Genomic DNA, 26,713 nt, shown 5'->3' with positions numbered 1-26,713 from the left:
CTGGCAGCCCTTTGCTCTGGACTCCGCCCCCACTGCTCTGGGCCCTGCCCCTTCTGTGCGCGCCGGAAATGGCTCCTGACCCTCCCCTCGGACCCCGCCCCGCGCCATAGCCCCGCCCCTTCTCCGCGGTGCTCGCGGGAGTTAGCGCCTCCTTCTCCTTCGGGACCCGGACCGGACCCCGCCCCCGCCCCTTCTCCATGGCGCACAACGGCTCCTCTTCCTCCTCTCGGGCCCCGCCCCGCCCCCTCGCCTTGGGCCCCGCCCCTTCGCCTCCGCGTGGGCATCCGCGCCAGGGCCAGAAGCACGTGGGACACCTGCACACCAACCCTCGTTCCCGCCCCTCCAGGGATGCCGCGGGCGCCCCGGTGCCGGGCCGTGCGCGCCCTGCTGCGAGGCCGCTACCGCGAGGTGTTGCCGCTGGCGACGTTCGCGCGGCGCCTGGGGACCGAAGGCCGCCGGCTAGTGCGGCGCGGGGACCCAGCGGCCTTCCGCGCACTGGTGGCCCAGTGCCTAGTGTGCGTGCCCTGGGGCGCGCCGCCGCCCCCCACGGCCCCTTCCTTCCGCCAGGTGGGCCTCCTGGGGACAGGACGGGACTCCGCGCCCTGGGCGACACTCAGGGAGGACCGCGGCAAACTGGCCGCTGCAGCGAGACTCAGGCGCCCCTTCTTCCCCCTAGGTTTCTTGCCTGAAGGAGCTGGTGGCTAGGGTCGTGCAGCGGCTCTGCGAGCGCGGCGCGAAGAATGTGCTGGCTTTCGGCTTCGCGCTGCTGGACGAGGCCTGCGGCGATCCGCCCATGGCGTTCACGACCAGTGTCCGCAACTACCTGCCCAACACGGTAACCGACACGCTGCGCGGCAGCGGCGCCTGGAGGCTCCTGCTGCAGCGCCTGGGCGACGACGTGCTGGCCCACCTGCTGGCGCGCTGCGCGCTCTATCTGCTGGTAGCCCCGAGCTGCGCCTACCAGGTGTGCGGGTCGCCTCTCTACGAGCTCTGCGCTCGGGACGCCAGCGGGCTGGGGCCGGGCTGCGGAGCCCCGCGCGGGACAGCAGGGGGCGCGAGGCGGCGTCGGGACGGAGCGGGCGAGCGAGAGCCATTGGCCAAGAGACCCAGGCGAGTGCTGGCCCTGGAGCCAGGGCGGGTACCGCAGTCTGGGCGCGAGGAGGCGGCGTCCTGGGCCTACCTGGGTAGGACGCGTGTGCAGAGTGACAGCGATCTCCACGCGGTGACATCTGGACCGAGAGCTGCTGCGGAAGCCATGTCTTCGGAGGGCGAACCTTCTGGAACTCGTTCCTCCACGCAGGGGACCAGGGAGCGTGGGGACGGCCCTGCATCCACTAAGACGCCCCCATTACCGCGACCCCAGGCCGTGGAGACCAAGCGTTTCCTCTACTGCCCAGGAAACAAGGAGCGTCTGCCCAGCTCCTTTCTCCTCAGCTCGCTGCAGGGCAGTGTGACAGGGGCCCGCAGGCTTGTGGAGACCATTTTCCTGGGCGCAGCACCGGCCGGAAGGAAGATGCAGCTGCGGCGTCTACCACCGCGCTATTGGCGGATGCTGCCCCTGTTTCAGGAGTTGCTCAGAAACCATGCGCAGTGCCCATACAGCGCGCTCCTGAAGACGTACTGCCCGAGGCGGGGCTCGGCCAACGCCACCCCTGAAGGAAGTGGCAGGGTGGGTCCTGGGACCCCGGAGCAGCCCCCTGGGCCGGCGGTGAAGGCCACCCCCGAGGAGGACGCAGGCCTGCGCGTGGTCCGGCTGCTCCGCCAGCATAGCAGCCCCTGGCAAGTGTACATGTTCGTGCGGGCCTGTCTTCACCGCCTGGTGCCTGCCGGCCTCTGGGGCTCCAGCCACAACAAGTGCCGCTTCCTCAAGAACGTCAAGACGTTCATCTCTCTGGGGAAGCGCGCCAAGCTGTCGCTGCAGGAGCTGACGTGGAAGATGAAGGTTGAGGACTGTGAGTGGCTGCGGCAGAGCCCAGGTGAGGAGGGGCACTCAGGTGAGGAGAGGGGAGCAGATCCTCTGAGGTGAGGTGCTCCTAGGTGAGGAAGAGCACCCAGGTGAGGAGGCTCATGGCTGTGTGGTAGAACAGCCTTGTCATTGTGAATGCCACAGGGGCCCAGAAAAGGGGGTGGTGAGGTGATCTGAAACCTCAGCCCTCCTTGCCTTGCGCTCTGCACACATTGTTTCTCCTTTAGTTGGTGTGTGGACTCCATCTGGTAGCTCTGCCCCTGCCACCCACCTGTGTACATCTCCAAGAATGATGCGCAGCCCTGTATGATTCTGGCCAGGTCCTTAGGCCCTGAGGACAGCAGGGAACCGTGGAACAGGAGAGAGAGGCAGTGGGGTGGGGTTGCTGACCATGGGGCAGAAGCTCTCATGAGAGTGCAGACATGGTATTCCTAATCCGTTCTTTGATGTCAGGGGTTATTGCCTCAAGATTATGGTACATGCTGATGACAGTGAGGAAGCCGGGGAGAGAATCCCTTTTTCCATAGGCCGGGAGACAAGGTTCCACATTTCATGGAGGCATCTGACAGCCAGACGTGCACACATTTGTCTTTGGATTTCATTGTGCATCTGCTGGGCCAGTCTGGGGCAGAGGCTGGAGAGATAAAAGGGCTGCTTCCTTGAACTGCCCCAGTGCCATCGTAAGAGAAGGGGCACAGGGGACAGGGCAGCAGTAGGACACTGTCACTTGCTGCAGAGAAATTGGGGCAGCCACTTGTAGGGAAGTGAGACATGTTGGTCATTAGCCATTTCCTGGGCAGCTGGTTCTTGGTTTGGTTTGATGGTCTTGGTTTGGTTTTAAGGCTTCTTCATGCCAGCACCCGCTCAGCCTTCCCTCTGGCCACTCCCTGGTCAGCACACCAGCAATGGGGTGGAAAGCATGTCTGCTTGGGAACAGCCCACCCCGAGTTTTTCTGTGGTCTTCCTTATTCATCACAGAACTCGACATACAGGTGAGGTAGGTTACTGAAAATACCATGGCTTGGGTCAGGCGCATCTTAGGGCCTTAGGGCCAGCAAAGTGACATCTTTGCTCTTTAACATTTTAAGGACGTCTTGCAGTGGATTTGCCCGAAGGAATACGTAGTTTGATATCTTGACTGCTGCTTCTATGGGCATTTGATTGTGAATCCAAGGAAAATGAAATCTTTGACACATTCCGTGTTTTCTTCATTTATCATATTGTTGCTTATTGGTACAGTGTGAAGATGTTTGTATTCTTTATGTTGAACTGCAATCCACGCTGAAGACTGTAGTCTTTGACAGAGAGTTGCTGTCGAGTTAACTGACTCATGGTGACGTCGCATACGACAGAATGGAACGTTTCCTGGTCCTGTGCTGCCTTCACGATCATTGGAATGTCCGTTGCTGTGGCTTTGGTGCCCATCCATCTCACCGAGGGTCTCCATCCCCTTGCTGACCCTCTGCTTCGCCAGACATGATGTTCTCTTCCGGCCATCGACCACTCCTTCTGATGGGTGCAGAACAAGGGAGTTGGACAGTATCCTGCTGTGCTCTGTAGGGTTCTCATTGGCTGATTTTCCGAAGTGGATCCCCAGGCATTTTTTCCTACTCTGTCTTAGTCTAGAAACCTGTCCACGTGGGTGACCCACATGGATGATACTTGAAATACCAGTGGTGTGGCTTCCACCACCACAGCTATGCTCAAGCCACCACAGTAGGACAGACAGACAAATGGAAGACAGAGAGACCCTAGAAGGGGTCGGGATGCCACTCTGGCTGGACATGGGAAGCATTTGGGGTGGGGGCTTAGAAGATGCCCAAACCTCACCCCCAAAGATCCCAACCGAAATCTGACTGAAGGCCCGAGGTGGGGCTAGTAACCCCTTAGGGTCCCTGAGAGGTCCCAGGAGCCAGATGAGTAGACAGCCAGGTGACCCTCCCGTGATGTGTGGGGTTTGTGTGTGTGTGTGTGTGTGTGTGTGTATGTGTGGTGTATGGTTCTCATTTTTAAAAAATTATTATTGAGACTACACACAGCAAAAGTCAGAAAGAAAGACAAAAAAACAAAACAACCCCACTGCTGTTGGAGTCTATTCAGACTTATAGCAACAGCTTCTCCATGTACCATTTAGTGACATTGATTACAATCTTTGAGTTGTGCAACCATTTTAACCTTCCTTTTCTGAGTTGTTCCTCCTCCATCATCATAAACTCACTACCCCCTAAGATTCCTGTCTAATTGTATGTGTTGCTCTTGTTTGATCCCACATAGATAGCTGTCACAGTGCTCACAGGAGGTGTTCTTTACTGGTTCAGCTAAACTGCTGATTGAGACACAGTTTGTCGTACCATGGTGACTTGCGTGTTGCTGTGATGCTGTGCCACCAATATTTCAAATACCAACAGGGTCACCCTTGGTGGACAGGTTTCAGGAGAACTTTCAGATTAAGACACACTAGGAAGAAGAATGTGGTAGTCCATTTCTGAAAAAATTGCTCACTGAAAACCTTATGAATAGCCCTGAAACATTGATAAATAATAAAACAAAAGATAAGCCCCTCAGGTCGGAAGGTACTCAGAATACGACTAGGGAAGATCTGCCTTCTCAAAGTAGAGTCAGCCTTAATGATGTGGATGGAGTAAAGCTTTCTGGACTTTGATACGCTGATTTTGTGTAAGAAAGTAAGAAGAAACAGCTATAAACATCCTTAATAATTGAAACGTGGAACGTACGAAGTATAAAAAAAAAACAACTCACTGCCATCAAGTCAATTCCGACTCATAGTTACCCCATTGGATTTCCAAGGCTGTAAATCTTTATGGAAGTAAATTGCCTCATCTTCTGTGGAGTAGCTGGTGGGTTTGAAATGCTGACGTTTTAGTTAGCAGCCAAATGCCTTAGTCACTATGCCACCAGAGCTCCTTATATATTGTTCTGGTTACCTAGTACCGCTATGACAAGATATACCACAAATGGGATGGCCTTATCAAACAGGAGTTTATTCTTACAATTTGGAGGCTTTAAGTCCAAGTTCAGGCTCTAGGGACTGGCTGAAAGCCCCTCAACCTTGGGGTCTAGCTCTGCCTCCTGCTCCCAGCCCACTGGAGCTAGAGGCATTTCTTCACTCAGCTGCTGGCTGCTGAGGCTGAGAAGCCCCAAGGTTGACAAGTAAAAAGGTGCAGTTTTGATGTTACCAAACCACACGGCAGGCCATTAACTTAAGTCCATTGTAAGTCCGAAGGTCGGCAGGCTGCTGAGCAACGACATGGCTCCATGCAGGGTCCAAGCATGCCATACGCTAGAGACCATTCTCAAAGCTTCTCCTTATATACAGGAAGCAGACCCCATAACCAAAGGCAGCTACTCAGCTGCTCCCAGTAGATTCCACCATTGAGTTGATTACCAGTCTCATCATGGGGAATACTACATCTAGCTGCCCAGCCGCTCAACCAGGCCTAGCCAAGTTGACATACAAACATAACCATCACATGTATGAAGTATAAATATAGGAAAATTGGAAGTTATCGAAAATGGAATGGAATGCAGAAACATCAGTATCCTAGGCATTAGTGAGTGGAAGTGGACTAAAACCAAAAAAACCAAACCCACTGCCATTGAGTCAGATCTGACTCATAATGACCCCTCTTTGGGTTTCTGAGGCAATATCACAATGGAAGTAGATTGCCCTACCTTCTTTCCAAGGAGTGGTTGGTGGGTTTGAACTTCCAGCCTTCTGGTTAGCAGTCAGATGCCTTAGGCACACACCAGCAGAGCTCCCTGAAGTGGACTGGTATTGGCCATTTTGAATTGAACAGTCATTTGTCTGCAATGGCAGGAATGACGAAGAATAATAGCATCACATTCATAGTCACAAAGAACATTTCAAGATCTATTTGAAGTCCAGTGCTGTCAGTGGTAGGACAATATCCACATGTCTACTGGGAAGACCAGTTAATAGTACAACTATGCAAATTTATGCACTGACCAGTAAAGCCATTTAAAGAATAGATTTGAAGCATTGAACACCAATCATCAGAAACCAGAGGAATTGTGAGATGACATCGAGAATATCCTCCATGAAGAAAGCAAAAGGTCATTAGAAAGACAGGAAAGGAAAAAAGACCAAAATGGATCTCAGAGGAGACTCTGAAACTTGCCCTTGAGTGGAAAGTAGCTAAAGCAAATGGAAGAAGTAACAAGATAAAACAGCTGAACAGAAGATTTCAAAGAGCAGCACGAACAGACAAAGCCAATTACTATAATGTACAAAGACCTGGAGTTAGAAAACCAAGAGGGAAGAATATGCTTGGCATTTCTCAAGCTGAAAGAACTGAGGAAAAAAATTAAGCCTCCAGTTGCAATATTGAAAGACTCTATGGGCAAAATATTGAACGATGCAGGAAACATCAAAAGAAAATGAAAGGAATATACAGAGTCACTGTACCAAAAAGAACTGGTCGATGCTCATCCATTTCAGAAAGTGGCATATGATCAGGAACCAGTGGTACTAAAGGAAGAAGTCAGAGCTGCGCTGAAGGAATTGGTGGAGAACAAGGCTCCAGAAATTGACAGAATACTCACTGAGATGTTTCAACAAATGGATGCCTTGCTGGAGACACTCATTTGTCTATGCCAAGAGATTTTAAAGACAGCTACCTGGCCAACTGACTGGAAGAGATCCCTATTTGTACCCATTTCAAAGAAAGGTGACCCCACAGAATGTGGAAACTACTGAACAATATTATTAGGATCACATGCAAGTGAAATCTTACTGAAAATAATTCAAAAACGGTTGCAGCAGTGTAATGACAGAGAACTTCCAGAAATGCAAGCTGGATTCAGAAGAGGACGTGGAATGAGGGGTATCATTACTGATGTCAAATGGATGTTTGCTTATGTTTTATTGACTATGCAAAAGCATTTGATTGTATGGATCATAACAAATTATGGATAACCTTGAGAAGAATGGGAATTCCAGAACAGCCAATTGTACTCATGAGGAACCTGTGCATAGACCAGGAGGCTGTTGTTCGAACAGAACAAGGGGACACTGCATGGTTCAAAATCAAGAAGGGAGTATGTGAAGGTTGTATCCTTTTGCCATACTTATTCATCTTGTATGCTGAGCAAATAACCCAAGAAGCTGGATTATATGAAGAAGAACAAGGCATCAGGATTGGAGGAAGATTCATTAACAACCTGTGATACACAGATGACACAACTTTGCTTGCTGAAAGTGAGGATGACTTGAAGCACTTACTGATGAAGATTAAAGACTATCATCGGCTGTATGGATTACACCTCAATATAAAGAAAACAAAAATCCTGACAACTGGTCCAGTAAACAGCTTCACAGTGGATGGAGAAAAGATTGAAGTTTTCAAGGACTTCATATTACTTGGTTCTGTAGTCAACACAAATGGAAGCAACAGTCAAGACATCAGACAACAAATTGCATTGGGCAAATCTGCTACAAAGGACCTCTTTCAGGTGATGAAGAGCAAAGATATCTCTTGAAGACAGGTGCGCCTAACCTGAGCCGTGCTATTTTCAGTTGCCTGCTTTGCATGTGAGAGCTAGACAGTGAATAAGGAAGACTGAAGAAGAGTTGATGGTTTTGAGTTGTGTTAGAGAAGAATGCTAAGAGTACCATGGTCTGCTAAAAGGACTAACAAATCTGTCCTGGAGGAAGTGCAGCAGGAATACCCCTTGGAAGTGAGCATGGCCAGACTTTGTCTCACCTACTTTGGTCACGTTGTAAGAAGGAACCATTCCCTGGAGAAAGATGTCATGCTTGGTAAAGTGGAGGGTCAGCAAACAAGCAGAAGGCCCTCAATGAGATGGATTGACACAGTGGCTGCAATGATGGGCTCAGGATAGCAAGTATTGTGAGGCTGGCATAGGACCGGGCAGTGTTCATTCTGCTGTGCATAGGGTCACTATGAGTCGGAGATGACTCGACGGCACCTAACAACAACAATAACAATGACAACTAAAGCCAAAGATGAAGAAATTGAAGATTTTTACTTCTGCAATCTGAAATTTACCAAACATGGAATGGAGATGTATTGGTAATTAGTGGTGATTGGAATGTGAAAGTTGGAAACAAAGCAGCATCAGTAGCTGAAAAATACCACCTTGGTGATAGAAATGATTCCAGACATCACATGATAGAATTTTGTGAGACCAATGATTTATTCATTGTGATTACCTTTTTTTCAGTGATATAAGTGGTGACAGTATATGTAGACTACACCAGACAGAATACACAGGAATCAAATTGACTACATTTGTGGAGAGATCATGGAGAAGCTCAATATCATCAGTCAGAACAAGGTCGGAGGTTGACTATGCAACAAATCATTAATATGCAAGTTTAAGTGAAGAAAATTAAAACAATTCCACAAGAGTCAAAATATGACTTTGAACATGTCCCACCTGAATTTAGAGACCATTTGAAACATAGATTTCATGCATGGAACACCAATGACTAAAGATCAGACAAGTTGTGGGATGACATCAGGGACATCATAAATGAAGAAAACAAGAGGTCATTAAAAAGACAAGAAAGAAGAAAAGACCAAAAGTGGACGTCGGAAGATACTTTGAAACTTGTTCTTGAATGGACAGTTGTTAAAGCAAATGCAAGAAATGATGAAATAAAAGAGCTGGACAGAATATTTCAAAGAACAGTTTGATATGTATAATATATAAAGTATTATAATGAAATATGCAAAGGCCTGGAGTTAGAAGACCAAAAGGGAAGAACACACTCAGCATTTCTCAAGTTGAAAGAATTGAAGAAAAGCTTCAAGCGCCAAGTTGCTATATTGAAAGATTCTATGGGCAAAATATTGAATGATGCAGGAAATATCAAAAGAAGACGGAAGGAGTACAACCACTGTACCAAAAGGAATTGATCAACATTCAGCCATTTCAGGAAGTAGTATATGATCAAGAACTTATAGTACTATGTAAGATTGGCAGACGATATTTCTGTATATATTTATATGTGCTATAAGAATGTCCATATAAATGGAACTAAGAGGGGGCAAAGTTATGATCATTTCTTAGCCACAGTTGACCACCCTGATGGACCTTTGGGCTTGGAATAACTATTGGCATAACATACTACACAGTTTTGGACCTTTGAGCTTGGAATAACTATTGGCATAACATACTACACAAAAACATTGTTCTATGTCCTACTTTGATGAGTAGTAACTAGGGTCTTAAAAACTTGCAAGTGGCCATCTAGATGCAACAGATTGTCTCTCCTTATCCAGAACAAAGAAGAATGAAGAAAACCAAAGATGCTTGGAAACAGTCCCGGGGACTAGTAGACCATGCACACCTCAGCCTGTATGACCATGAGACCAGAAGAACTAGACACTGCCTGGCTACCACTGTCAACCACTCAGAAAGGGATCAGTGCAGGAGATCCTGGATAGAGTGGGAGAACAGTGTGGAACAAAACTCAAAATCATAAAAAAGACCAGGTTTACTAGTCTGATAGAGCCTGGTATCCCCGAGACTATGGCCCCTAGTTACCCTTCAAGTCTGGAATTGAACCCATTCCTGTGGCTTCCAGCCAAACAATAGGCATATAGGGTGAACATTTACATCAAGTAAGCATGCGCCTTACAACGATCAGTCATGGGAGAATGAAAGGGTTGTATTTGTACAGAGAGATGGCCCAGGGGGCAGGAGTGTATAGGAAAGAAGGACACAGGAGAGAGGTAACTACAGGGAAGAAGTACAAAGAGAGCTGTTACATTGCAGTGAGTGTCATGAAATAAAATTTGTATGAACTCCTGTATGGGAAATGGATTTGCTCTGTAAGCCTTCACCCAAATCACAGTAAAAATGAAACAAATAAACTGATGGTATTGAGGAACAAGTTCAAGCTGCACTGAAGGCATTGGAAACAAGCCTCCAAGAACTGACAGAATACCCACTGAGATGTTTCAACAACAGATGCAGCACTGTAAGTACTCATTTATGCCGAGAAATTTGGAAGACAGCCGCCTGGCCAACTTATCTGGATGCTGTTATTTCCCACATTTCAAAATAAGGTCCCCCTGTTTAATGCAGCTCTGGTGGCATAGTTGATAAGGCATTTGGCTGCTAACCAGAAGTTCAGCAGTTGAAATCCACCAGCTGCTCTGTGGAAGAAAGATCAGCTAACCTACTTCTGTAAAGATTTACAGTCTTGGAAACCCAAAGAGGGTCACTATGAGTCAGAATTGACTTGATGGTAGTGAGTTTGGTTTTGGAGTTTGTGTAATGTAGCAATTAACTGGGTGGTGTATTCCAAAAGAATACAAAAATTATCAAAATGTCATATCCCCTGCAAGTAAAGTTTTATTTAAAATAATTCAAAAACATATTTAACCGTACATAGGGAACTGCCAGAAATTCATGCTGGATTCAGAAGAGCATGTGGAAGAAGGGATATCATGTTGATGTCAGATGAATCTTGATTGAAGCCATGGTTCTCTTGTGCTGCTCTAATAGAAATACCACAAATGGATGGCTGAACAAACAGGAATTTATTCTCTTACAGTTTAGGAAGCTGTAAGTCCCAAATTCAGAGTGCTGGCTCTAGGGACTGGGTGAAGGGTCCTTGACCTTGCGTTTCAGCACTGCCTCTTACTGCAGGCCCATGAAGCTGGAGGCATCTCCTAACTCATGCAGCAGTTGCTGGCTGCTGAGGTGATGAACTTGAGGTCGGCCAGTAAAGTGGCACAATCCCAAGATCAACAGGCAGCATGGGAGACTGAGGGTTCAAGTCCAGGAACAACCCAGGATCAGCAGGCAACACGGCAGGTGACTGGGATGAAGACTTGGCCAAATGCAGAATCCAGATAGGCCAAAAGCCAGATCTTTCTCAAAGCTGCTGCTTGTACACTGGAAGCAGGCCACACCCTGAAGGCAGCTACTTAGCTGCTTATAGCAGATTCCACCCTGGAGGTGATTATGATGTTAGCTTCTTGCAATAACTACATCCACCCGCCCAGCCACTCACAACCATGGCCCTGCCAAGTTGGCACACAACCTTTACCACATGTCCTACCTCTTGTCACCTTGGCACCTGTAGAGCTCTTCATTGGGTAGCCCAAGTCTCCTAGACCATCTGAGTGGCGTTGTTGTTGGAGCCCAGCTTTTATCTTTGCAGTGGCCTCATGGCCATTGGGTGAATCCTGTGGGCATCTCAGAACGTGTTCAAGTGCATAGAGTTACAGAAGGCAGTGGTCACTTTGGTCTATGCACCCCCGTGGGGGCCCCACACAGTCTGGGGTCCGTTAGCTAAGGTATGACCACCGTCGCCCCCCAGCCGCCGCTCTGTTTGGCTGCTCTGTCCCTGAAGCCCCAGGTTTTCTGGATCAGTGGTAATGTCTGAGTTTGCCACTGTACAAAGCAGTTGTGTAGCGTCAGCCCTCAACTGTGTGTCAACCATCTTGTGAACACGTGTGCCTTAGTTCCCCATGGCTGCCGTAACAAAATGCCATGGGGGCTTTAAAGGACCAGGATTTCTTGCCTCATACTGAAGGCTGCAGGTCTGAATTCAGGGCTCATCAGGGCCACTCCGTGGGAAGATCTTTCTTTGCCTCTCAGCTTCAGAAGCCCCTGGCATGTCCTGGTGATGTTTGGCTTAGAGATGGAGGCTCACATGCTGTCCTCCCGTGTGTGGCTCTGTCCTCTTGTCTGTCATTATGTCTCTAAGACCCCGCCACTCCAGTATGACTTAACAACTGATAGCATCTCCGAACAGAGCCCATTCCCAGCTTGGGCTGGGGCTTCAGCATACTCTTTTTGGGGACACAATTAATTGATAAGATTGCTTTCTGCCTTCACTGTTTTGCTGATGAAGCAGGACCAAGGACATCGCTCCACATTGCCACTGTCCAGTAGTAGTTGCTACAATAAGCCTGGGAATTTTCTAGTCACCATGTTAACAAAGTAGAAAGAAAAGGTGACCTTAATCTGATAACATAGCAAACTTGTGAGAGCCGGAATTCAAGGGGACTGCCTTGTTTTTCTGGGTCTCACAAGTTTTCTGCCTTTGTGGTGCTGTCTTACCACTTTTCTATCAGTCTTCGACGAGTGGACGATATCTGAGCTTTCCTTCTCTGACAAGTGTCTGCCTTACGTGGGTTCTGGCTTTCACAGGTTTTATTTTATTTTCGTAAAACCCAATAAACCACCATCATTTTCATGTGTAGTTAGTGGAAGTGTCACTCACGTGATGCTTGAGTGCTGAGTGTCTGAGATGGTGTGTAGGTTACATGCACGGCACGTTGTGGTGGGACCCAGCCCGTGCTGAGTGGCTGTAGGACTGGACAGCGCAGGTCTCAGGCCTGGGGTCGCCGGGCCCTGGGCTGGCATTGGGTTTTCAGTACTTTCTCCTTTCAGGGAATTATACTGTCCCGGCCTCGGAGCACCGTTTGAGAGAAGAGATCCTGACCAAGTTCCTGTTCTGGTTGATGGACTTGTACGTGGTTGGGCTGCTCAGGGCCTTTTTTTACGTCACGGAGACCATGTTTCAGAAGAACAGGCTTTTCTTTTTCCGGAAAAGCATCTGGAACGAACTGCAAAGCATTGGGATCAGGTATTTATAATCCAAGCACAGCGCAAGCTGGCAGAGGTATGCTGACTTGGCTGTGTGTTCTTAATGTCTGTGAGGCCCAAGTGCTGATTCTTCCCCGCAGTGCAGGCCCCAGCTGTGCACCCCAGCTGCTTCATGGGGCCTGTGGCCGTGTTCTGCTGGAAGCCAGAAGACCCAAGTGGAATCCTGGCTGTGGGGTCCTGCCCAGGCCGTGATCGCTGGGAGCTTCTGTTTTCTTACCTGTGCAATCAGAGATGAACGTTAGATGTGTCTGCGGGGTCCACCTAACATCAGAGTCGCTTCCACTGCAGCAGAATGGCAGGCCCAGCAGATCACTCACCGTTTCCGGCTCTGTTGGCTTGTGCATTGTAGGTGTGGGTCTAACTTTCCTTTAATTCATGCAGAATAAATAGGTCTCGTGTCATGAGATAAGGTCCCTGGCTGGTACAGTGGAGTGCGCCTGCCTGCTGCCTAGGGTTGGCAGCTTGAGCCTACCCAGTGACACTGGCCAAAAGGCCTGGTGGTCCGCTTCTCTAAGATTACGGCCAGGAAGACCCTACAGAACAGTTCCACCGTTAACAGACGGTGTCAGTGTGAGTCCAAATGGACTGGAAGGCAGTGAGTGGGCTTGTTGTTTCTGTGTTTATTGATGTCATGGGTGATAAAACGCCACCTATTTGAAGATGAGGGGAAGGAATCATCTTGAGGTGTCTGCAGTTGTCCTGGGCACCCTGGGCTGGGGGTCTCTCCCCTAGGCATCTGTGGTTGTCCTGGGCACCCTGTGGTGGAGCATCCCCCAGGTGTCTACGATTGTCCTAGGCACCCTGGGGTGGGGTCTCTCCTGGAGGCATCTGTGGTTGTCCTGGGTACCCAGGGGTGGGGTCTCTCCTGGAGGCGTCTGCAGTTGTCCTGGGTACCCTGGGGTGAGATCTCTCCCTGGGGCTGTGGTGGGTGTGTCAGTGTGATGCCAGGCAGCCCTGGGTGTTGGGTGACTGCTGTTTGCAGAGGTCATGCATCTTGCTTTTGTTCCTGTGTGTCTGTCTGCTGCGTATGTTGCTTGGCCCTTGATCCACGACCTGAGAGGCTCTGTGTTTTAGACAACACTTCGAGAGAGTACGCCTGCGAGAATTATCTGAAGCAGAGGTCCGACGTCGCCAGGAGACCAAGCCATCTCTTCCGACCTCCAAGCTCCGCTTCATCCCCAAACTCCAGGGCCTCCGCCCGATCGTGAACATGGACTACATCGTGGGAGCCAGAACCTTCCGCAGAGAAAAGAAGGTGACTGTGCTGAGCTTTGTTTTGTTTTAAACAAAGTTGGTTTGGCCCCGTGGCTGAGCTGGGCTGGATGAGGGCCCGCGGGATGGGCTCGCGGACATGGTGGGGAGCAGCCCACTGTCACCCACAGTGCCATGTGAGTCTGTGGAGGGGTGGGCAGCATGGTGGGCCCTGCAAGGCTGCAGTAGGACGTGAGGTCCCAGATGATGCCATAATGCCCTGAGGACCATAGTGAGAAGCTGGTCCTGCCCTGTGACCCTGTGCCCTGTGTCCCTGGCCTCCTGTGACCCTGAGCACACCCCGTGACCCCACTGCCCTGTGACCCTGTTGAAGCACAGTATGCTTTGTGACCCCAGCACCATGACCCTGCTTACACATAGCATATCCTGTGACCCCAGAGCTCTAACTGCGTTGAAGCACTGCACACCCTGTGTCCTGTGACCCTGGCGCCCCGTGTCCCATTAAAGCACAGAGTGCCCTATGACCCGGCACCATGACTGTTTATGCGTAGTGTGTCCTGTGACCCCAGCCTCTAACTCTGTTGACACACCTCACACCCTGTGCCCTGGGACCCCGGTGCCCTGGGACCCCGTTGAAGCACAGTGTGCCCTGCAAACTGCTGTGAATGGCCACGGAGAGGCCAGTGGCCGCTGTGGTGCAGGTGGCCGTCAGCTGCCTGAGGGCCTGCGTCCTCAGTGGTGCTGCCTCTCAGGCAGCTGCAGCCCATCTTGATGTCGGAGGGAGGAGGTGTCATTGGTAATGTGCCCACAGTGGAGCCAAGAGGTTAATGCTGGGCCTGGTGAGGGGTAAGCTGGAGTCTCAGCTGTGGATTCGAACCTAAAAGCAGGGCATGGCCCCTGAGGGCGCCAGCATGTGCTCCCCGTCTGCGATGGTGGGGGAGGGGTTGGGGTGGAGAAGGGCACCTGACTGTAGTTTTCTCAACACATTTCCTGCATCATGAAATGGGGCCCACGGCACCCAGGGGCCAAGGGGTAGCGTGGTTGGGTTGATGGTAGCGTGGTTGGGCTCGACTGGTCCTGCGGTCTCCAGGAGCGCTGAGAAGCTGGGTGAACGTGGGGAGGAAGGAGGAAGAGCCTATGAGTCTGGGTCCCCAGGTAGCCCCAGCATGTCTTTGATCGGGGATGTCTGACCTGAGGTTCCCTTCCCCGGGCTTGAGAACTCTTCCCTGGGCTGGAGGACACTGTTCTGGTCATACAGCTCTTGTGTTTTGTTCCAGCGGCTTCAGGCTCAGCATTTCACCTCGCAGATGAAAAACCTGTTCAGTGTGCTCAACTACGAGCGAGCCCTGCGGCCCGGGCTGCTGGGGGCCTCCATGCTCGGCATTGACGACGTGTACAGGGCCTGGCGGGCTTTTGTGCAGCGCGTGCGGGCCGGGGACCCCAGGCCCCCGTTGTACTTTGTCAAGGTGGGTTGGCCTGAGGCCTGCTTCCTGGCGGTATGCAGTGTTGCTCTGGGGCGCCATGGAGCCTGGCCCTTCAGGCGCCTCTGCCGAGTCGCTGCCCAGTGAAGCCACGTCATGGGCCTGGAGGGAACCTTGGGAGAGAGGAGGGGCTTTTTCAGATGCCCACGTGTTCCACGTAATGATGGTGCAGCTCTTACTGGTGGAGCTGTAGAGTTTGCACCGCCAGGCCTTTCTAAAGAGGCACCTCTAGGCGGGTTCCAACCTCCAGCCTCTCAGTCAGCAGCGAAGCACTCTGCCCATTTGCACCAGGGTCTCCCAGCTGCATGAGAGCCACGGCGACTCACTGGTGGAGTTCTTGCCTTTTGTGCGGGAGACCCGGGTTCGAAGCCTGGTCAGTGCGCCTCATGCATAGCCCCCACCTGTGCTGCTAGGACACAGACCAGTTCTCAGCAGAACTTCTAGGCCAAGACAAACTAGGAGAAAAGACGTGGTGATGCCTTCTGAAAATCACTTCTTGGATCCTGATGGTTTGATCCACAACGGATGAAGGGGGTGGGGTGGGACTGGGCAGTGTTTCGTTCACTGTGCGTGGGCAGCTTAGTGGCAGTTAACACAACAGAGTCTGCACGTGGGCACTTACCATCCCTGCGATTCTCCGGGTAGCATGGTCACTGGGCACAGGGCTCAGTGACAGGAGCATTGATCTCGTCTCAGCATGCGTGTGGATTGTGGTTTTGGATACTGAAGATAACGTGAACTGTCAGAAGAATGAACAAATCTGTCCTGGAAGAAGTACAGCCGGAATGCTCCTTGGGAGTGAGAATGGCCAGACTTCATGTCACCTACTTTGGTCATGTTGTCAGAAGGGACTATTCTCTAGAGAAGGACACCATGTGTGGTAAAGTGGAGGGTCAGCAAAAATGGGAAGGGCCCTCAACGAGATGGACTGACACAGTGACTACAACAATGGGCTTAGGAACAACCAGGATTGTGACGGTGGTGCAAGACCGAGTAGTGTTTTGTTCTGTTGTATGTAGGGTCGCTACAAGTCAGCACAGACTCAGAGACACCAAATGTTGACAACAGCTTATTCCATGGCCACTCAGGGAGCTGGTGACCTCAGGCACACCTGCCTGCTGCCAGAGCGCATTGCTCAGCACTAGGCCGTGCGTTGGCAGGGAGGGACCTGCAGTGGCTGCCTGCTCAGGGCTCAGGGCAGGGGGCCTGCACCTGGCAGCCCCAGCTCTGGTCAGCAGCAGGAGTCTCTATTCATCAAGGCTCTGCTCAGGGAAAGGGACGCAGACTGGCTGCTGCCCTCGGGTCCTCAGGGAGTGTCCCTCAGGCTGGGTGATGTGTGACTCCTGTGGGGGCTGTTGGCAGGGAGCTCCGAGAGCCCACAGCCCTGCACCTTGTCTGCAGAGTTTTCTGGAAGCAGGCTGCAGGGCCAGTTCCAGGACCACAGGCCCCCGGGCAGGGACGTGAGCACTGGGGCACGGCGAGTGCTGGGAGGGAGTGCTCGTCAGTGCCCCCTTCTCTCGCAGGTGGACGTGGCGGGGGCCTATGACGCCATTCCTCACAACAAGCTGGCGGAGGTGATTGCCAGCGTGATTAAGCCCCAGGAGAACGTGTACTGCATCCGCCGCTACGCTGTGGTCCAGAAAACCACCCAGGGGTGTGTTCGCAAGTCCTTCAAGAGACACGTAAGGCCTGCGCGGTGTGTTCAAGATCTGCGCGTGTCTGTGGTATGGTCTTGGATTAGACATGGCCGTGGTTTGAGTCTGTTCATTATGGGTGTATCTGTAATGAGGGTGTGTCTGAGTGGGTGTATTGTGGCATGAGTGTGTCTGTGGTGTGGGGGTGTCCATGTGGGTGTGTCTGTGGTGTGGCATGCCATAGTGTGGGTGTGTCTGTTTGGTTTTGTCCATAGTGTAGATGTGTCCATGGTGTGAGTACGTCCATGTGGGGGCGTCAGTGGTGTGGGTGTTGTATGGGGGTGTCCATGTGGGTGTACCTGTGGTTTGTGTCTGTGTGTTGTATGTGTGTTGTATGTGTGTGTCCATGTGAGGGGTCTGTGATGTGTGTGTATTGTGGGGGTGTCTGTGGTGTGAGTGTGATATGGGGGTGTTGTGGGGGTGTCTGATGTACGTGTGGTATAGGGGTATCCATGTGAGGGTGTCTGTGGTGTTGTGTCTGTATTGTTTGGGGGTGTCCATGTAGGGGTATCTGGTGTGGGGGTACCCATGTGAGGGTGTCTGTGTGGTGTGTGTGGCATGGAGGTGTGGTGTAGGGGTGTCTGTGGGGGTGTCTGTGGTATGTGTCTGCAGCATGTTGTGTGGGGGTGTCAATGTAGGGATGTCTGATGTGGGGGTACCCATGTGAGGGTGTCTGTGCTGTGTATGTGATGTGTGTGTGGTGTGGGGGTATCCAAGGGGGGGTGTGTGTGTTGTGGGGGTGTCTGTGTGGGGATGTCTGGTGTGTGTCTGTGTGTTGGGGTATGTCCATGTGAGGGTGTCTGTGATGTGTTTATATTGTGGGGATGTCGGGTTGGGTGTGATGTGTGTGTGTTGTGGGGGTGTCCATGTGGGGGTGTCTGTGGTATGCAGGCATGTCCATGATACAGGCGTGTCCCCTGATACAGTGTGTTCTGCACACACAGCCCCTGCTTCCCTCCACACGACTCTTGAGCAGGGCTTCCTTGGGCTTGGTGGAGGCAGTGTCCATCTGTGCATCTTCATATTCCAGCGTGTCCATTGGCCAAGTTAGGAGTTTATGGTCCTCCCTTTGATTTGGCCATGCCCCTGCTGACCCTTCAAAGCTGTGGGCCCTTAGGGCCTGTAAAGCCAGGCTTGGGCGGATGGTGGGGAGGAGGGATGCTGGTGGCAGCAGAACTGTGGGCATGTTGCAGTGGCATCTCCATGGCCACCTGTCCCCTGTTAGGGGCCTCTCACCTGGCCTGTGGCTGCGCAGAGGGACCTGTGCATGAGTGCACACTGTGGGCTGAGTGCTATGCACACATGAGAGAGAGAGGACAAGGCCCTGCCCCAGGGAGGTGGCACCTAGGGACCGAGGGCACAGCCCTCCCCAGCCGGCTGGAGGAAAAGGACCACTGGGATCAGGCCATGTCCACTGGACAGTCTGGGTGGCATGGTGTTTAGATTGCGTGTCGTGAGCAATGATGTCAGGCTGTGTCCACCAGACAGTCCATGTAGTGCGGTGTTTAGATTGCGTGTCACATGCAATGATACCGGGCTGTGTCTACCAGACAGTCCGTGTAGCGTGGTGTTTAGATGGCATGTCATGAGTGATGATGTTGGGCTGTGTCCACCAGACAGTCCATGTAGCATGGTGTTTAGATTGCGTGTCATGAGTGTGTTGACATGTCAGTGTACTCAGCCCTCCTGACCTCCTCACAGGGCCATGTGGGATGGGAGGCAAGACAATGCCAAGGGAAAGGAATTTCCAGAGGGCCTCAGATCACCAGAAAGGAAAGCTTGAAGACTCCACAGGAACTGTATTTATTGATTTTTCTTTTTTTGAAGCAGAGTTCTGGTGGCCCAGTGGGTGGTTAAGGCATTTAGCTGCTCACCAGAAGGTCGGTGGTTTGAACCCACAAGCTGCTCTTCAGGAGAAAGATGGCGTAATCTGCTTCTGTAAATATTTACAGCCTCGGAGACCCTCTGGGGCAGTTCTGCTCTGCCCTCTAGGGGTGCTAGTTGGACTTGACTTGGTGGCTGTGGATGGGTGGGTTCACGGAGGAAAACTTATGTAATTGTTGTGTGCAAATCTTAAATGCACATTTGTGGACACCTGGTGGCCACGACCTGCCTCGTGATACAGGGACTCCCCCCAGTCAGAGTCTCCAGCCCTGGTATGACCTCCACAGATTGTCTTCTCTGTCTTGCATTTCTCATATATGAAATTAAGTGGAGTGTACTTGTCATGGTCTGCCTTCTTTAGCTCGACCTCCTCTCTGTGGGGTGGATCCATGGCTGTTTGTAGAGCAGTTGTCTTCTCATGGGAAGTACCCAGTGTGCGAGCACTCCGTAAACTTAGCCATTCTGCTGTGTGTGTGCTCCCTAGGACTGCCGAAACAAAAGACCACTAACTGGGTGGTTTCTAAGAGCACACAGTTACTATCTCAGTTCCAGATGCTGAGAGTCTGAGATCAGATTGAGTGTTGGCCATGTTGATTCCTCCTGATCCTTTGAGGGAGAATCTGTTCCATGTCTGTCTTAGTTATCTCTTGTTGTTAGGTGCCAGTGAGTCAGCTCTGACTCCCAGCAACCCTGTGTACAACAGAAGGAAACACTGCCCAGTCTTGCACCGGTCTAACAATTCTTGCTATAGCCCGTCGTTACAGCCACTGTGTCAGCCCATCTCGTTGAGGGTCTTCCTCTTTTTCACTGACTCTCCACTTTACCCAGCATGATATCCTTCTCCAGGGAATTACCCCTCTGATAACATGACCAAAGTAGGTGTATAATATTAATATTAATATTAACATAAGTATTAATATATATTAATACTAATATAATATTATGGTTATTCTCATATCAATATAATATAATGTCTATTCTCCCTTTCAAGTAGCATTCTGGTGCATCTTCCAGCACAGATTTGTTCGTTCTTCTGGCAGTCCATGGTCCTTTCAGTGTTCTTTGCCAGCACCACAACTCAAAAGCATCAACTCTTCTATGGTCTTCCTTATTCATTGTCCACACAGTCAGTAAAACACAAGTAAACATCCTTCTGCTATCCCTTGTTCCATGTCCTCTTCTGAATCCAGCTTGCGTTTCTGGAAGTTCTCTGTGAGTATACTACTGCAACCATTTTTGAATTATCTCAGTAAAATTTCACTTTTGTGGGATGTTAATGATATTGTTCAGTACTTTCCACATTCCATTGTGTCACCTTTCTTTGGAATGGGTACACATATGGATCTCTTCCAGTCAGCTGGCCAGGCAGCTGTCTTCCAAATCTCTTGGCATAGCCAAGAGAGTGCCTCCAGTGCAGCATCTGTTTGTTGAAACACCTCAGTGGGTATCCTGTCAATTCCTGGAGTCTTGTTCTTTGTCAATTCCTTCAGTGCAGCCTCAACTTCTTCCTTCAATACCATTGGTTCTTGACCATATGCTACCTCCTGAAATAGTTGAACACCGACCATTTCTTTTTTGTACGATGCCTCAGTGTTCTTTGCCAACACCACAACTCAAAAGTATCAACTCTTCTTCAATCTTCATTATTCATTGTCTAGCTTTCACATGGACTGCCAAAAGAACTAACAAATCTGTCCTGGAGGAAGTGCAGCCAAAATGCTCCTTGGAAGTGAGAATGGCCAGACTTCATCTCACCTACTTTGGTCATGTTGTCAGAAGATACCATTCTCTGGAGAAGGATGTCATGCTTGGTAAAGGGGAAGGTCAACAAAATAGGGGAAGGCCCTCAACAAGATGGATTGACACAGTGGCTGCAGTGATGGGCTCAGGTATGGTAGGGATCATGAGGCTGGCACAGGACCTGGCAGTGTTTCGTTCTGTTGTACATAAGGTCACTGTGATTCAGAGATGACTCAATAGCACATAAGAACAACAATAGCTACCCAGCATCTCCAGTTTTGATCCTTTTCCAAGTGGTTGGCACTGGTAGCCGGGCACCATCTAGTTCTACTGGTCTCAGTATTGTGAAGGCTGAGCTCCTCATGGTCCATCGATCCTTGGACTAATTGTTTCCAGATGCCTTTGATTTTCTTCTCTATTCTTTTCTTCAGATGAGAGGAGACAAATAGTTGGATCTTAGATGGCCGTTCGAAAGCTTTTAAGACCCCAGTTGCTACTCAGCCAAGTAGGTTGTAGAACAAGATTTTTATGCACTATGCTGTGCCACTTGAGCATGGTGTCTCAGGGGGAGGCATTTCTTATTGTCATTAGATCTCAAACTTTGTAAATAAATAAAACATAGAGGTTTTGCATTGTGTTCTTTTCCTCCAGAGAGGATTGAGGCGCTGTCAGTGGCAGTAGTGATGATGGCCTTGCGCTTCTAGAGGTGGGGGTTAGACTGTGTCAAGGCAGGTGGGCCACGCCTCTTGCTTTTTTTCTTGCAGGGACTCACTCACTGCTGTTGAGTCGGATCTGACTCATAGCGACCCCTCCTTGGGTTTCTGAGGCTGTATCACTAGGGGAGTAGATTGCCCGACCTTCCTTCCAAGGAGTGGCTGGTGGGTTTGAACTGTCAGCCTTCTGGTTAGCAGTCAGGTGCCTTAGGCATTACACCACCAGAGCTCCCCAGACAGGGGCCATGAAACTTTGCCACTTTCCAGTGACTTCAGGCCCCTATCGCCTGTATTTTATCTCATGCTTATGGCTGTCTTGGGGGAGGTTACAACCAGCATGTGCCTTAGGAGCAAGGATGGCAGGACTTCATCTTGATTTGGACACACTAGAAAGTTGATTTGGACCAGTCACTAGAAAAGAACAGCCTGTATGCAAAGTGGAGGGTCAGTAGAAATGAACAACACTCTCCATGGGCTGGAGGGACGTGGTAGCCACAACAGTGGGCTCAGACATAGCACGACCATGAACGTGGGTGCAGGACCACCAAGGTTTGTTTCAGTTAGACATGGTCGCTGTGAGTTGGAGCCAACGTGATGGAGCCTGAAACAGTAGCAGGGGTCTGATGGTAGGTGACTCCACCCGGGTTGACTAGGACCCTGTGTTTGTAGCACTGGTTCTCTGAAGGCTTTTACCCCCTTTTCCTAAACAGAAGCTGCACAGCAGGGCTTCTCCCAGGCTCATGTCATTGGTCTGACTCAGTCTTCTGCTGCGAGATGGTTCACTTGGTGTCCATGGTCAGAAGGCCCGATGAGTGTCCAGGCTCTGGGACAGAGGGCATCCATGCCTCATGCTCCCCTCTCTGCTTTCTTATGTTTTGGCTTATGGTTTTCTTCTAATTATGGTAGAATATATTGTTGTGGTTAAGTGCCGTCCAATCAGCTCTGACTCAACAGCCCTGTGTGAACAGAACAAAACACTGCTCAGTCCTGCACCATCCCCACAGTCATTTCTCTTTGAGTCCATCATCAGCCACTGTGTCCATCCGTCTCATGGAGGGTCTTCCTCTTGTTTACTGACCCTCTCCTTTACCAGCGGTGATGTTCGTCTCCAGGGACTGGCCCCTCCCAATAACATGTTCAAGGTGAGACCAAGTCTTGCCATCCTCCCTTCTAAGGAGCATCTGGCTGTACTTCTAAGATTTGTTCCTTCTTCTGACATCCATGTTACATTCAATATTCTTCTCCATCACCATCATCGCGATCCACCAAGTCTTTTTCATGAAGGGAAGATAGAAGGAATTCACAGTCACTGGTGAAATACACACAGTATAACGAAACATTTGCCATGTCAGCCATCTGCACGTGTACAATTTATTAACGTTAATGACATTCACCACGGTGTGCAACATCACCATGGTCTGTTTCCACACGTCTCATCACCGTTCAGCTCCTTCATCCCTAAGCAGTGGCCCCTCTTCCTGTCCCCTCCTTCCCACCCCTGGTAACCACTAATAAACTGGTCTCTGTGGAAGGGAGATTGGGCAATCTACTTCCATAGAGATACTGCCTTGGAAACCCAAGGAGGGGTCAGTATGAGTCAGAAATGACTCGACGGCAGTAAATTTGGGGTTTTTTTGGTATGCATTTGCCTGTTCTAGATAATTCATGTCAGTGGGATCATACAGTGTTTGTTGTTTTATGTGACTGACTTCACTCAGCATCATGTTTTCAAGGTTCGTCCATGTTGTAGCGTGTGTTTGAACTTCTGTCTCTCTGTGGCTGAGTAACATGTTATTGCACGGATGTGCCCTGTATGGTCTATTCATTCACCTGCTGGGGATGTCTTGGTGGTTGTTCCACCTTTTGGCTGCAGGTGCCTGGTGCACAGTTCCGTCTGAGCCTCTGCTTTTGGGTCGTAGGAGTGTGAGCCGAGGGCTGGAGCTGCTGGCTCCTGCAGTCATCCTGTGCTCAGTTCTCTCTCTCCTTTGCTCTCAGGTCTCCACCTTCACAGACCTCCTGCCTTACATGAAGCAGTTCGTGGAACATTTGCAGGAGGCGGGTTCACTGAAGAACGCTGTTGTCATCGAGCAGGTCCCCAGGGCCCTGCCTTTGCTGGGTGCGGGGTCAGAGTGGGTTTTCCACTGAGCTGGTGTATGTCGTGAGAGTGGGTGTTGGCTGGTGTAGCCCTAGGATGGATTCTCCTGCACTGTTGCATGGAGGGAGGAGGACCAGGCCGTACTGTCATGGTCACAGATGCTGCTCTCCTTTGCGAGAGGAATTCTCCGCTAGCCACTCAATGCAGCCACTTCAGGTGGAAATAATGCTTCTGGCTTTTGGGCAGCCTTCCTCATTTTTTAGGAGCTCTGGTGGCATAGTGCCTAAGGCATTTGACCACTAACCAGAAGGCCGGTGGTTCAAACCCACCAGCCACTCCTCGGAAGGCAGGTTAGGCAACCTACTTCCATAGTGATACTGCCTCAGAAACCCAAGGAGGCATCGCTGTGAGTCGAATCTGGCTCAATGGCAGTGAGGTTTTTTTTTTTTTCCTCTCTTTTTACGGCCAAGTCAAAACCTTGGCTGACCTCTGGTTATCTCATTGATCATTTGCTGGTGAGGAGCTCTCCCTCAGCTTTGATCTTCGTGCCAAAAGAAAATCGTGTCCCTCCTTTCGGGCACACAAGTGGGATTTTCCCACAGGTCACCTGGACCTGAGGCATCAAACATAAATCTGTCTGTGCTCTTGGGAGAGAGGCGATCCCCGAAGCTGAGGCTGTCAGGGGTGGAGGGCTCACTCGCAGCACCCGGGCTTTTAGTGGAAGCTTTGTTCATTGGTTATTCCAGTGTTAAGAGGCAATGTTGTCCACTCAGTGATGCTGGGAGGCTTGTCCACTGATTGCCTGTTGTCTGCCCAGGGCCTGGAATGGGAGGGGCCCTAGAACCCAGTGCTCCAGGAGCCAGGTGAGACCATGGAGTGTGGTGTGGGCAGTCTAGGGTGTGAGGAGCCCAAACCCAGCTGGAGAGCATGGGTGACCTAGAGGTCCCCAGCATTGAATAAACTGTGCAAACTGTCTGTCTGCAGACAGGTTCTATCCCGGCCTGCCAGCCCATGACCCTGGATTCTCACCCATCCTCTCATTTACAGTGAAAACACTGGCTCGGGTGGGGCATGACCTATCTAACCACAGCTGCAGGGGTGGGTGGTGGCATGCAGCCTGTGCCCAGTCTCCCTGCAGCCCTGGGGGCTGTCATCTCCAGCCCTGCTCACCAGCTCGCAGCCTTTTTGCTTTTGCAGAGCTCCTCCTTAAACGAGACCGCTGGCAGCCTTTTTGACTTCTTCCTCCGCTTCGTGCACAACAGTGTCATAAAGATTGGGGGCAGGTGAGTGGGTGGCATTGCCATGCCTTAGGGCACTCTGTCCCTTGGCCACGCCTACCCTGCCAGCCTCTGCTCTTTCCTGTTTTACGTTCCATCTTCTCCTTTGAATAAACCCCACAAAGCAGTGGCTGAGTCAGTCCTGATTCGTGGCGACCCCAGGTGTGTGAGGGGAGACTTGTCCTCCACAGCAGCTTCACTGGCTATTTTTTGGAAGTAGATTTCCAGGCCTTTCATCTGCAGTACTCTGGGTGGACTCGAAACTCCAAAACTTCCAGTTAGCAGCCAGGGCTCCCTTCTCGTCGGTGGTGGTTAGGTGCCGTTGGGGTGACTTTGACATAGCGACTCCGTGTGTTACAGACTAACACTGCCCCTTGGGTCACCGCAGCAGAGATTCTCACAGCAGCAGGTCACCAGGTGTTTGCCCTGTGGATCTGCTGGGTGGGCTTGAACCTCCGACCTTCCACTTAGCAGCCAAGTATGTTAACTGTTGGCACTGTCCAGGGATCTCGTTCTCCTCAGTGCTTCCCAGGATTCCTTTACTCTCTGTCCTACTCCAGCAAAGCCCTCGGCCTCCATACACCCACCCAGACCCAGGAACACAGGCTCAGGGTGCTGCCCTGACATGGGCCAGGACTGTGTGTGTGTGTGTGTGTGTGTGTGTACATGCCTGTGTGCCCACTGTGCTCTGCCACCCTTCTGATTCTTTGTATTTCTTCTCTGTCTCTAGGTACTATGTCCAGTGCCAGGGGATCCCCCAGGGCTCCATCCTGTCCACTCTGCTCTGTAGCTTCTGCTATGGGGACATGGAGAACAAGCTCTTTTCTGGGATCCAGCAGGACGGGTAGCTGATCCATGTCTGTTCCTGTGACTGACAGCATTGACTAGATTGGTTTGCTTTCCACTCATTTGGTATTTGTGGTCCTCTAAATGTTACACTTATCTGTCAGCTTGTCGTACTGTGGTGGCTGTGTATTGGTGTGAGGCTAGAGGCTGTGCTACTGGTACTTCAAATACCAGCAGAGTCACCCATGGTGGACAGGTTTTAGCAGAGCTTCCAGAGTAAGACAGACTGGGAAGAACGAAGGGGCCACCCACTTCTGACAAAATCGGTCACTGAAAACCTTATGAATAGCAGTGAAATACTGTCTGGAAAAGTTTCGGAATATCCCTGAAACATTGTCTGATACAGTACTGGAAGGTGAGCCCCTCAGGTTGAAGGCACTCAAAATACAACTGGGGAAGAGCTGGGTCCTCAAAGTAGAATTGACTTTAATGATGTGGATGGAGTAAAGCTTATGGGATCATCATTTGCGGATGGGGCACAACTCAACATGTGAAGACATAGGCGCACAAATACTCGTTAATAATAGGAACGTGGAATGTACAGAGTATGCATCTAGGAAAATTGGAAGTTGTCAAAATGAAATAGAATGCATAAGGATGGATATCCTAAATATTAGTGAGGTGGAATGGACTGGCTTTGGCCATTCTGAGTCAGACAATCATATGCTGTACTGTGCCGGGAATGACAGAGGAATGGCATCACGTTCATTGTCACAAAGAACGTATCAACATGTGTCCTGAAGTACAATGCTGCCCGTGATAGGATAGTAGCCATTCGCCTATAAGGAAGGCCAGTTGATATGACTATTATTCAAATTTACCCACCAACCACTGAAGCCAAAGATAAAGAAATTAAAGATTTTTACCAACTTCTGCAGTCTGAAATTGACGAAATATACAATCAAGATGTATTGATTATTACTGGTAATTAGAATGCACAAGTTGGAAACAAAGAAGAATCATCAGTAGGTAGAAAATACGGCCTTGGTGATGGATATGACTCTGGAGATCTCATAATTGAATTTTGCAAGACCAACAACTTATGCATTGCAAATACCTTTTTGCAACAACGTATATGGTGGCTGTAGATGTGGACCTCACCAAATGGAATGCACAGGAATCAGATCGACTACATCTGTGGAAAGGGGTGATGGAGAAGCTCAGTATCAT

The 26,713-nt window shown here is 50.5% G+C and overlaps 1 protein-coding gene across 1 annotated transcript in view; it reads left to right on the top strand.

Annotated features, from left to right (window-relative positions):
* Positions 1 to 348: 348 nt before the first annotated feature.
* The window catches only part of TERT (telomerase reverse transcriptase), a 49,378-nt gene continuing 23,013 nt past the window's right edge, over positions 349 to 26,713 (top strand). The window contains exons 1-9 of the mRNA XM_007951615.1: positions 349 to 567; positions 677 to 1,976; positions 12,386 to 12,581; positions 13,676 to 13,856; positions 15,100 to 15,279; positions 16,818 to 16,976; positions 23,321 to 23,416; positions 24,618 to 24,703; positions 25,428 to 25,541. Of these exons, the coding sequence (XP_007949806.1) occupies positions 349 to 567; positions 677 to 1,976; positions 12,386 to 12,581; positions 13,676 to 13,856; positions 15,100 to 15,279; positions 16,818 to 16,976; positions 23,321 to 23,416; positions 24,618 to 24,703; positions 25,428 to 25,541 (2,531 nt within the window). The remainder of the gene's footprint in view (positions 568 to 676; positions 1,977 to 12,385; positions 12,582 to 13,675; positions 13,857 to 15,099; positions 15,280 to 16,817; positions 16,977 to 23,320; positions 23,417 to 24,617; positions 24,704 to 25,427; positions 25,542 to 26,713) is intronic.

Source organism: Orycteropus afer, unplaced genomic scaffold (assembly GCF_000298275.1).
Source record: "Orycteropus afer afer isolate SDZICR_OR568_19922 unplaced genomic scaffold, OryAfe1.0 scaffold00303, whole genome shotgun sequence".
Lineage (NCBI taxonomy): Eukaryota > Metazoa > Chordata > Mammalia > Tubulidentata > Orycteropodidae > Orycteropus > Orycteropus afer.
Note: the sequence above shows the minus strand (reverse complement) of the source record. Positions and strands in the feature narration are given on the sequence as shown.